General features: G+C 39.2%; 1 protein-coding gene across 50 annotated transcripts in view; it reads left to right on the top strand.

The window, feature by feature from the left end:
• Positions 1-13,086, top strand: part of NRCAM (neuronal cell adhesion molecule) — a 155,026-nt gene that overhangs the window by 95,140 nt on the left and 46,800 nt on the right. For all 50 annotated transcript variants that reach the window (XM_065048701.1, XM_065048698.1, XM_065048685.1 and 47 more), the window contains 3 exons: positions 1-112; positions 2,400-2,584; positions 4,039-4,170. In XM_065048701.1, the coding sequence (XP_064904773.1) occupies positions 1-112; positions 2,400-2,584; positions 4,039-4,170 (429 nt within the window). The remainder of the gene's footprint in view (positions 113-2,399; positions 2,585-4,038; positions 4,171-13,086) is intronic.

Here is a 13,086-nt window from a genome sequence, read left to right as displayed (position 1 = left end):
CAAAGCCAGTTACAGAGAGGCAGCCAGTTCTTCTTACACCAACAGGCAGCACAAGTACCAAAGTGGAGCTCAGAGGAAACGTGCTTTTGTTGGAGTGCATTGCAGCAGGATTGTAAGTTACTTTTTAGATGGTGTTTTTCTAAATAAAAACACAGAAACAGAGGGAGACATTTCAGAGATGCTTAACTACCTGAAGGGAAGTTATAGCCAGGTGGAGATTGGTCTCTTCTCCCAGGCAGTTAGCAATAGGACAAGGGGGCATGGGCTTAAACTCTGCCAGGGGAAATTTAGGCTGGATATTAGAAAGAAATTCTTTACAGAGAGAGTGGTCAGGCATTGGAATGGCCTGCCCAGGGAGGTGGTGGACTCGCCGTCCCTGGAGGTTTTTAAATTGAGATTGGACGTGGCATTTAGTGCCATGATCTAGTAAACGGACTAGAGTTGGACCAAGGGTTGGACTCGATGATCTCTGAAGTCTTTTCCAACCCAGTCGATTCTGTGATTCTGTGATTCTGTGAAAATGTTACCACGGTATAAGTTTAGGCATTTCAAAGAAACTGAAAGAGCTCTTTTAAGGAAGTCCACAGTTTACATGGGCATCAGCAGACTTCAAAACCAACTATGAGCATAAATAATATGGCCTCTGCCTTCTCTTATCCCCACACCCTGTGCACAGGATTCAGGTTGCACCATTCTCTTTCTAGAGGACACAAACAAGAAACACCATAGAGGAACCTTGGACATACATCTGCAGAACTGCAGTCAGGAATCAAGCCTCTGTTTTTTTCCTAAATTTACAATCAGGCTCTCAAATGATATAAAAATAGATTAGAATCTACTGGTCTAATGAAAAAAAGCTGCTCACATATGCTAATAGTTACTTTGTAGATCAGCTAGGTGGGAGTTGTTAGAACATACCTTCAGTTTCTTACATCCAATTTCTTGTTGTAATTAACTTTAATTGGTACTTGTTTCTTCAATGTAATGAAAGTTTGCTTCTGCTGGTTGTTGTGCAAGTAGAAAATAACTAAGGAGCAATTTAACTTCATGAACTCATTTGGTCTTAAATCACTTTCATTCTCAGGAAGAAATCTGAGAATAGGTTGGTTAGTGCAGAAGTGGAAAAATCTTTAGTACCTATTTCAGGAACTGTCAACATGTTTACAGTGCACAAAAGCATATAATGCAGAGTGCTCTGAGGCGACCATTAGGAAAGCCAATAATTGCAAATGATGCTGCACAGCATGGTGCAGATGCATTCACTTGCATAATCTCCACGGGGTAGGCTTGTGCACAGCTTGACACAAGCATCAGTGCAGCGTTTCTGTCTCAGGTGTTTGTGCATCAGCCCCGCTAGCAAAACCACACCTATGAGTGGGAGTAGCATCAGCATAGGTAGTCTTTGTCTGTAATATAGTTACATGCTTTTTGACAACCCTGCAATAAAAATATTCAATGATCTGAACTCCAGTAAAATAGCTGGATAAAAATGAGAGAAAAACGAGAATATTATCCGTTGTGTGGCTTTGTGTCTGTAGCCATCATGTAATTTAAAGAAAAAAAAAAATAAATAAAAATTGAAGCTTACATAGTTGTCCACAAAGGGCCAGATTCAAATTTTGTTTTGAACAACTATTCCTAATTACTGATACTATAATTGAAAGTGTGTCTCTGTTTGCTAGGTGTCTCTGTTATAAAATATGTGATAATAAACTGCTAAGAGAATATTTACCTTGAATCATTACTGTTTGAGAGAGGACATTCTACTCAGTAAGCAACACTTTGTAATTTCTTGCAATATCAAAAGCATGTGTTTGGAGAGCTTTCAACTTCAGTGGACATTGTGGGTCATAGCCAAGATTTAGATGTGGTGCAGTGACAAGTAGATGTACTTTACTCAACACTGACATTTTTTTCTTGATTTCTCATGAGAAATAGTTTGTCTCCTTACAGATCTGCTGTAAAATTTGGAACATTCATGAAGCATTAGGATATTGCTCAAATTATTGCTCAAATGGACAACTGTAAACTTGTTATTATCTAGAAACTAGCTTTTAAAGCACCATGACCATCAATTTAATAGTATAAGTGCAATAAAATTTGAAATACACTTGTATTCATTACTTAACCATCAGGGTTTTTTAGATTAATCAGCAGACGAATGTATTCTATAATTATGAAGCCTGCGAACAGATGGCCATTGACAGTGTTAGTGAGGCTTGTCATTTCCTAGAAACAAATGCTGGCATGTTTTGCACATTTACTGGACATGCCCCAAAATCTGGGTAAAGGCTCTTAAAATAATTACTTATAAAATATAAGTTCAGAAAATTACTGTATTGAACTCTCATCTTCCTTCTCTCCATCCCTAAATTTGACTTGTGCTTTTGCTTCTCCAGACCCACACCAGTAATCCGCTGGATTAAAGAGGGTGGGGAACTGCCAGCCAACAGAACATTTTTTGAAAATTTTAAGAAAACTCTCAAGATTATAGATGTTTCTGAAGCCGACTCTGGGAACTACAAATGTATAGCAAGAAATATATTAGGTTCTGCTCATCATGTCATTTCAGTAACTGTGAAAGGTAATACTAAAGTAATCCTTAATGTAATATTGTCAGTGTCCAGAATGCAAAACTTAAGTAACCTTTCTAGGATAAAGTATAGCTGAAAGGGTTAATGAAAATGGTAAAAAAAAGAAAAGGCAGAGGACATTATCATTAAACCAACTGAATTCTACCTGTGGAAGGACTTTACTATCTCTAATCTCTTTTTTTTTTAAAAAAAAAAAAAATATGTTACTTTGAAAAGCAACAGGCTAAATTGAGACTGTACGGTAATGGTAGTGAAATAATTTCTTAGCTTATATGAGTGCTGCATTTATTTTAGATCCTTTTATTAGCTGTCGTTAGACTGCTTCTTTCCCTTGTTTTTGTGTCTTCCTCCCCAGCTCTCTTCTTATTTTCTCCATGTTCTCTGCTCTCCGTGCATATAACCCAGATTCTTTCTCTTCTCTATTTTTACTATTTATCTTATGGTCTTATAGTATTCTTCCTTTTTCTCTGTTAATTAACATCTCTGATTTTCTATCTTCTTCATGCTTTTTTACCCAAGATGATGTCTTACTAGTTCTAAAAACACTTAGAGTATGTTTGTCCAAATAGGAATTGTAAGTATGTTTTGAATACCATGAAACAAAAAACCTGGAATGACAGCTAATTACTCATTGAAATAATCAACTGTAGTGCTTACTTTGCATGCTAAATAGCCATTTGTTTTTTTGTAAACCAGCATCATTTTGTGATCACATTCAGCCTCCTTTTTAAAAGCAGAAGTTTAATTTTATGTTTGCATCTGTCCATCAATCCAAAATCTGAAATTTAATGGCAAGATGTGATAACATATGCTATTTGTGGTTATTTATTGTAAAAGAGATAGAGACATAGATTAGTATCTTTCTATAAGGACAGTGTTCCATCCATTTTGATTTCTGTGTGTTTTCAGCTGTCTCAGGTAAACATCTGTCTCCACTGCAATCACCCATTGAATTCAGCCAAGGATTTTGCCGTTTCTGATTTTCACCTTTAACATTAAATCTTTTTATGTAATCAAACCTGCATTCTTTTCTCACAGCTCACTACTGTGAGCATGGCTGTCTCTGAAATTAGTCAAAAGACCACTCTAATCTCTGCAGATGCCTTACTCAGATAAATTTTACTTTATTAGGAAGGGCAAATCAGATTCAAAGCAGGAAACCCTAAATGAAACAAAGAACATTTTGTTGCTTGTCTCAGAATTTTGAAGGACATAGATGCCCCCTTTTTAATGCAGTGGGTAGCCAATGGCTCAGTATAATCTACCAGTTAAGCACTGAGTATCGGATATATATGTGTGTGTATATATGTATATAAATTAACAGTGTATGTCTATATCTGTACATACCTTGTGTAAATTATCTTATGGTTACTGTGACTATGCCTTATGATTTTCTGTATGTAATTTTGGAAAATGATTGCTGTGATTTTCTTCCTAACTCCAGCTGCCCCATACTGGATAACAGCACCCAGAAACTTGGTCTTGTCTCCTGGAGAAGATGGGACATTGATCTGCAGAGCAAACGGCAACCCAAAGCCTAATATAAGCTGGTTAGCAAATGGCGTTCCCATAGCCAGTAAGGTTCTTAATTATCTTATGGGAGAATGAGTGTGAGAATATGAGGAATATCAGGGCGATTTTTCAAATATAAATGAAGAGCATGTATTTAAGTGTTTTTGCCTGGCAGGTAATACTAAATTATAAATGAGGTGATAAAAATACTGTATTTCATAAAAGTGGAACAACAAAGTGTGCCTCTAATGTGCTTGAGAACACTAGAACTTGTGACTGTACTCCTGGTTATCCCGTCTGGTGTTCTGCTGGTGATGTCCTTACAGAGATCGGGCTGTAGCAACAGAGCTGTGCCATCACCCTTCAACAAGGACATTACTGGGATGTAATTATTACCATGGTGTTGCTGCAACACTCGTGTTTGCTAGACATCTCCTTTGCTGTCCCGCTGCAACACTAATTTTGTCTAGGAATTGTGAAGGTGACATAAAAAGTCAAGTCCTCAGCTCTGTATATGTAGAGCACTTTTGCTGGATTTGCAGCTTGGAATATGTTTGAGCCTTCCAGGCTTCAGCACTAAAAAGCAGCAGCAGCAGCAAAACTGACTGGATGTGTCAGCAAGTGCCTGGGAAACAGCTTGTGCCAAGGAGGTGTCAAAGAAAAGGAACCCCTAAGGCAGGGAAGCAGCTGTTTCTGTGTGCATGGATAAGAAAAGCAACCCTGACTTGGTGGCTGAGCCGCTTAATTGTTGCAGTGTTGTGACTGGCAAGGCTTTATGACAGACTCAAGATAACTGCTATATATAGCACAACTTTACTTGGGAAGAACTTGCTGGAGGACACTGCATTCTTCTACCTTTATCCTTCCTCTTTCATATAATGATATTGTAAGAAAGAAAGGTGGGGACAGACTTTTTACAGGTGCATTTTATGACAGTACAAGGGCTAGTGATTTTAAAGTACTAGACGAGAGATTCAGGCTAGACATGAGGAAGAAATTTCTTACAATGAAGGTGGTGAGACACTGGCCCAGGTTGCCCAGAGAGGTGGTAGATGCCCCATCCCTGGAGATATTCGAGGCCAGGCTGGATGGGGCTCTGAGCAACCTGATCTAGTTGCAGATGTCCCTGCTCATCACAGGAGGGTTGGACTAGGTGACCTTCGAAGGTCTCTTCCCACTCAAACTATTCTGTGTTTTCTATGATTCTATAAAAACAGACCAACAGACAACCTACCCTGTTGACTGGTGAGAGGTAATGGGCTCTAAAATATTGGTCTGTCCTGATCTATTGGAAGTATGACAGTGTAACTTTCAGGAGTTTCAGGAGATGTTTAAGTCTGTCCATGAAATAAATGTCACAGAGTTTGGGACATGGAGGAGGATTCTCTACAGTGAGAATCTAGGAAATAGCAACAGGTAAATGAGAACCCTCATTAGATATATTCAAAATATGTGGGATATAGGAGAGATTAAACTGAACTGGAGGGAAAAATATGCAACTTTTTGGGGAAAAGTAGGGGTATATATTGAAACAGATAGAAACATTTAGCAAAGAACCTGTTTCAAGAATTCTAATTAAATGTAAGTTGAGATAACTAGCCTGAGATTTAAAATTAGAAGTATCCATTGGTTAAACAAGTTATATAAGCTGACATCAATCACCTCATCAAACAATGGTATTACAGGAAAACAGGAAAATATTGATATAATTTTGTAGTGTGTATGTATTGTTTGTAAATATGATGCATGCATTATAATCAAAGTTTAGTAACTGTCCTGCTCTTTCCTTTCTTATTTTTGAGTGGTCTGATCTTCCTTACTATTTACCATTAACTTTTTTTGGTCGGTTTTGAGGAGATTTTTATCCTGCTGTCCTGAGAGTTTAGCTCTTCAGGCCTCCTGACTGGTAAAATCTTTTTCACCTGGCTATCACCTTTGCCTTACACTCCTTCCTTGTCAAAGCTGTAGGACGTGCTATTCAAATGACAAGTACATTTTCCAGAAAAGCGATGATGTGTTCTGCGTTCTTGCAGGATGGCAGTAAAACATTAAGAAACAGAGAGTTTTCAGAAGCAGCTGCAGGATGCCACCGAATTTCCCAAATACAAGGGCAGCATATATTGGCTGGCTGGCCAGCCTTGAGGAATCAGTACACAGAGTCTTATTGAAGGGAACTCAGTAAAAATTAAGAGACTTTAATTAAATTACCCACTCAACTAGAGTGGCAGGGGGGGAGGGGGGATAAAAAAGGAGGAAAGAACATAGGAAATAAATAACTCACTAGCTCAGCTTTGTCTTAAAGGTCACTTTCACTGCTGAGAAAAGCTGAAGTTTTCTCCACCTTAAATATTTAAGTGCAAGTTTACTGGATGCTCCACTACACTGAGTCTGTCAGGGCATCTAAAAAAGAAGTACATCGTGATCACAGAAAGTGCAGTTCTTCAGATTCATGTGATTTTGTATTATTCTGATTTATCAGAAGCTGGTCTGGAAACTACCAAGTACAGTTCACTTGTTACTATATTATGAAATTGAACCCCTCTTTTTCCAACTGAATGATTAGTAAATCACTGTAAAAGGAAACTAAAGCAGCTGTTTCAGCTTCAGGGCAGTGCTGAGAGCGCTACACCCATGGCAGGATTTCAAACAAAAAAATGCTACATTTGAATTTCAAAGCCCTGCTGTCATCATATATCCCACAATGTGCCTCCTGTGGCCCAGTAATCTGTTTGCAATACTTTAATTTTCTATTGGAAAGTGCATCTGGGAGATGCTTAATTCTTCCGGTTTTGTTTTTCCATAATAGTGTCAGACAAGGAAGGAGGAATGCTGAAGAACAAACCATTTCTCCATATCTCAGTCAAAGGGTGAGGCCTAAAGGGAAAAGGAAAGAATAAAGAAAAATTTAGTATGTCTTAAACACCTATGAAGAAAAATTGTAATGGTGTAAATTTTGTTCCAGTTTACATTAATCGGGGTAAAAAGAAATATTTTAATTATTTTTCTTCAGCAGTAATGCTTTAAAACTCCAGCATGTCCGAAGAGCAAGCTGCTTCAGGCATACTGGAGTGATAAGGACCTAACCTCCTAATATTTACTCACAGGAGTAATTTGAACTCACATGCACAGTCCCATTGAGGTCAATTAGAATTACTTTGGCAAGTAGCAATTGAAAGTTCAGGCCATGACTCTGCCTTGCCTTGTGCTTCAATTAACACTCAAGATCTGCATTATTTATACTGCTGCATAATCCGTTGTGTTTTACAGCTTAGATATTCAGCATGGTTCTACAAAAGGGAAACCATGCATAAAGTATCTCAACTTTTAAGAAAGTAACAACCCCGATTAATTGGGAAGGGGAAGCGCTTTCATAATTGGACTTCAGAAAGGCATTGCAAATACTGCACAAAAGACTAATTTATTGGTTCAGTGGTTTATAGTTCATGATGAGCTATTAAATATTAAATACACACACTTAGATTTATACAAAGTAGTACACAGAAAGGCATGTTATTCACTTGTTTATATCGCATTTCACATTGAATCTGAGGTTTTTGTTAGTGTCCATTAGTAATCACTCTGAATTTAAGGGAGAAACATTAGCCCTTAGATTTCCTTCATGAAAGGCCCTGATAATCCCTGGCTCAGAGATTTGTCATCCATCATGCTCTCTATGAGTACACACACAAGCTGTTCACCGCAGCCATGGCAGGGTGGGGAGAAATCTGCTGGACTCTGATGACCTGAGGAGTTCTGTCTGGGAGAGAAGACTGCCAGGGCAGGCGTTTATCCACCACTTCTGCTGTCCTTGCGTTACACTGTGCATCTGGCCTAGGAACTGCAGCAGATAGGAAAACCTGTGATAATCAGGGGATTTTTATTCTGCACAAGGATGGTTTTGGCTAGTGAAGGTTCCTCCTGCTATTCCTTTGAAGGTAATAGTACTATCAGAATCAGAAACTAGGAAACAAGGATTTCATTGATCACAGGAAAATATTTTGCTGAGGAACAAGTGGGATTGGTAAAAAAAAGGAAAATGGCATCTTCTTCCATGTCCCATCTCTTCCAGAATTAAGTCTTTGTCAGTTCACTGGAAGGAGCAGAGCAAGGCAAAACTGGATTACTTAAGTTCCTTGTTTTTCTTACTTAGGTTCAGTCTTGGTTTGACCCTATAGGTTCTCAAGTATCTGATGCACCATACTGCTCACCCTTGCTATTTCACTACCAGTTTTGTGTTCATCTCTGAAAGCATAGCCTCCAGACCCTTCTCCACTGCCACCCCTTCCCCACCCCACCAGAAGAAAAAGGGATTCTAGTCATCATTCTCTAAATACACAATATGTTACTTAGATAATATAATTAGAGATCTGAGAGAATGGGACTGTCATGCATAATAGTCCCTGATTTGGGCTCTAAAATGTTAAGGGGCAAGTCAGCTGCAGCCAGAAGGATGTTAACTGGATGCTCATTCATAGACCATATGGTTTATGATCTACAGAGACCCAAGTCTCTCCGTAAAGGACTTGTCATGTTATCAAGCCACTTCAATATATATTCCTCTGTATATTCCTCCCAGTTTTCTTAGTTGCTTGGTTGATAATGTTAAGTTCTGGTTCTATCACATTCTCAGATTGTCATAACTAGTCTATCTGAAAACAGATTTCCCAAATTATGCAAATAATTCTTAAAAAATCCTGTTTCAGTCATTCAACTCTAGTTAGATTTAACCACGTAAAGACTTGTCTAGTTTTGGAAATGGTTACTGTATTAATAAATTACTCATGAACTTGAGTTTTTGGAGGAAGAATCAGGTCAGGAAGAATAAGATACTTCTAGCGTACTATAATACAAGCGATCCTGTGATCCTGCCAGAACTTGAAAAGCATACACAAGCATCACTATACAAGGTCCTTGTGTTTCTACATTCATATCAGAAAAAAAAAACCTAATTTTCTGTCTTTGCTTTCTAGATATTTTTCCTTAATAAGAGCGTCTTCAAAGTTATCTCTGAAGTTAGAGTTGTTGAAAATCATAGCTTAAGAGCCACTACTGAACTCATGCTCCTGTTTACATTCACTATTATTTGTGCATAAGCTTAAGGAGAGAATTGTAGTAAAAACAGAACTACAGCAACAGATGTTCAGTATAAAATCTAAGTCAAATAATTGTCTCAGCTTCTCTGAGAAACTAATACTCTGCTATTGATGCAAAACGATAACCCAGCTTTACTAAAGAAATGAGTGACTAAGCACTATAACACTTAAACAACAGACTTTGTTTTCTAACACTCATATATAGTCACTGTGAATGCATAGCAGGATTGATTACTTTTGGTTCATAACTTTGATTTGCTAAAGAAGATGCAGACATCTAAAAACAGTAATGAATATTTCTGCTCTTTCTAAAGAGAAATTATTCTCTCTTTTCACTAGGTCTTTCTGTGACAGTTAACTGATCTAGGTAAGGTTAGCTTTTACACATGCCAAAGATGTATGTATTCTCACTGATACAGGGAAAAGCAGTCAAGTCATTTTGTTCCTTTCTTTTCCAGCTTGTTTTCAGCCAGAGGGAATCTCTAGTACAATATCTGAGGATGGCATAGGCATTTTCACTGTAGAGGAGAAACAGTTAGTACTCACATATCCTACAAACAGTGATTGTAATCCACAACATGCTTCTGGAAAAAAATACATACTACCTTAAGTTACATCACACTTCTCAAGCAACAGAAATCACTCTAGGTCAGTGCCCTCTGAGAACTTCTGAGATCAGCTGGATCTCATATTCACTTTGTTGTGTTTCAGAATGTGGGATCAGTGTAAGGAACTCTGATTTCAGGAACAATTAATTTCACATTATTAGCTTTTTTTTTACAAACAATGGCAAATTACAGAATCACAATCAAAGGTTTATACCTTCTTCCCACTGAATTATTTTCAGTCTACATTGTTTGTTAGGTTATTTTAAAACCACAGTATCCTAGCATAGCTGAGGGTGAAAGGAACATCTTGTCCAACCTGCCTGCTCAAAGCAGGGTGTTATCTGTATCTGGTTGGTCAGGACTGTGTCCAGACAGATGTTGATTATCTCCAAGGACAAACTCCATCTCTTCTTTGGGCATCCTGTTTCAGGGTCTGACCACTCTCACAATAAAAACTTCCTTTTTATGTTTAAGCTAAAAAACCCCACAGCTAAAAGCAATGGATTTTTTTTTCAGTTTTACACCGAGCTTAAACATTTAAGCTAAAGAATTTAAAGTTGGTAGGCCAATTTCTTGTCTGAATAATTTTCTGCCCCAAATATGTATCTTTCTTACAGATGGGCTGAAGTTCGTATCATTTATTTGGACAGATAACATTCTATTATATACTGCATCATCAGTTGACAGTTGTTCTGTTCTTCAATTTGTTTCCCTTCCTGAATTTGCATAAATATACAGTGACCAGCAATTAAAATTGATCAGGAAAATTAAATTCTTCAACACAATAGGGTAAAATATTGCAACAAAATCTGGATTAAGCATAATAGTGTGTTTTAACTGCTTCTGTGCAGAGAGCACATCTTGTTCTGCCTTTTTTTCCAGGAAAAAAAAGTAATAATGGTGCCATAATGGTTATTTAAACATACTGACAAAAGTAATTGCCTAGGCTGTCTAAAGTTTATGAAACAGATGGAAGTATGTGTTCAGATCAACAGAAGATTTGTAGGGTGCTGATGACTAACTGTGACAAAAATATCTGATGGCAGCTATACCTTCTCTGTACAGGAATATGCTGTGTGTAGCTATAGGGTCAAAAAGCTGTCTCATTATATGAAGTGATGGAAAAATTAAGTGAAGCCAAGCAATCAGGTCTTTGTCCAGAAAGGACATAGCCACATTCATAAGCTGAGACTCGGTGTTACTGGGACTAAATTTTGGTTGTTACAGGACACATGTTCACTTGTCTGTTACAGCAGCAGAACTCCTGTAACTAATCCTCATCACTCGTTACCCCAATTGTATAATACAAACTCATTATAAGCATTACCTAATTCCTTGCTACTTTGCTTATCAGTTCCACATTCAGATTTGTCAAATGTGTCAAAAGCATTTTCCCCTTTTTGTGCAGCCATCCTGTAATGTCCTCAGAATCCTGGTAAAGGCAAACAAGCAGTGCTTGAGTGGCCCAGCTGATGGCTGAAGTACCTCATGCCTTCTTTGTCTCAGTCTTTACTAGCAAGACTAGCCTTCAGGAATTCCAGGTCACATAGACCAGGCAGAAAAGCTGGAGTAACATGCACCCTTGGTGGAAGAGGATCACATCTGGCAATACTTAAGCAAACCGGACAAGCATAAGTCCATGGGCCCTGATGGGTTGCACCCGCAAGTGCTGAGGGAGCTGGCAGGTGTCATTGCAAGGCAATCTTTGATTGATCATGGTAGCTGGGAGAAGCGCCCAAAGACTGAAGGAAAGCAAATGTTACTCCTATCTTCAAGAAGAGCAAGAAGGGGAACCCGTGGAACTACAAGCTGGTCAGATTTGCCTAGATCCCTGGGAAGGGCGTGGAGCAGCTAACCCTGGAAACCCTTCCCAGGCATATTAAGGACAATAAAAACCATCAGGAATAGTTGGTATGGCTTCACCAAGGAGGAGTTACTCTTGACCAACTTGATAAATTTCTATGATGAAATGACTGGCCTGGTTGATGAGGGGACAGTAGTAGATGTTGTCTACCTGAACTTCAGGAAGGTCTTTGACACTGTCTCCCATAAGATCCCCTGTTGCAAAAATATAACAAGCTGTTGATGTATAGACTGGATAAGCAGACAGTGAGGTAGACAGAAAAATCACTGAACGGCCAGGCCCGGAGAGTGGTGATCAGTGGCACAAAGTCTAGTTGGAAGCCAGTAGCTAGCTGTGATCCCCCAGGGGTCAGTCCTGTTTAACATCTGGTGATTTAACATTTTAACATTAAATTAACATTTTGCTGGTGATCTGGATGATGGAGCAGAGTGTACCCCCATCAAGTTTGCTGACGACACAAAACTGGGAAGAGTAACTGATACACCAGAGGGTCATGTTACCATGCAGAGGGATCTCAACAGGCTGGAGAAGTGGGTTGACAAGAACCTCTTGAGGTTCAAGAAGGAGAAGAACGAAGTCCTGCACCTGCAGAGTAACAACCCCATACACTAGTGCATGTTGGGGGCCACCCACCTGGAAAGTAGCATAGACGGCAGTGTGCCCTTGTGGCAAAGAGGCTAATGTTATCCTGAGCTGCATTAGACAAAAGTATTGCCAGCAGGTCAAGAGAAGTGATCCTTCCCCCATCTGGACACAGTCCTGGGCAGCTGGCTGTAGGTGGCCCTGCTTGAGCAGGTGGTTGGACCAGATGACCTCCAGTGGTCCCTTCTGACCTCAGCCATTCTGTGTGTGAGTGCAGCAGTGTGCGCTTATTATTAAAGCAGCTGGATGATACAGTGTCTAACTTTTTGGTTGCACTGCAAAACACAGCATAGCACGTGAGCATAGACGTGTAGCTTCTGTTTGTGTTGCGTGGGAGGACAAGGTGTGTCAGAAGACAGACTGTTGAAGAGATGCCAGTCTCAGCAGAGAGCTTTCTGAAATCAGTGCCCTTCAGCGTGCAAGTAGCTAGACCAGTCAAAAGGAAGCACTGACTAACAGGATGTTTTCCTCAGGTTTGGACTGGTTTTTGGTTTTGGTTGGGGAATATCTCTTCTTTTCCTAAAGTACATCACTGGGAAGGGAAGATGCTTCCCTTCTTTTAATGATGGTTAATGGTTAGATCATCATTTTAAGATCCAGTTCCTTCTTCAGTCATAGAGGGTTCAAACAATGGCGTCCACCTCTCTGGAGGGGCCCTACCAACAGCATGTAGGACGTTATGTATGGGAGCGAGTGTAAGAGGGGAGTCCGTGCACCCATTACAGATGTCGGTTGTGGGGAGCTGTGGGCTGATCTACCTCCTGGGAGGGTGA

This window comes from Columba livia, chromosome 1 (genome assembly GCF_036013475.1).
Source record: "Columba livia isolate bColLiv1 breed racing homer chromosome 1, bColLiv1.pat.W.v2, whole genome shotgun sequence".
Lineage (NCBI taxonomy): Eukaryota > Metazoa > Chordata > Aves > Columbiformes > Columbidae > Columba > Columba livia.
This window is presented reverse-complemented; position numbering and strand designations above follow the sequence as displayed.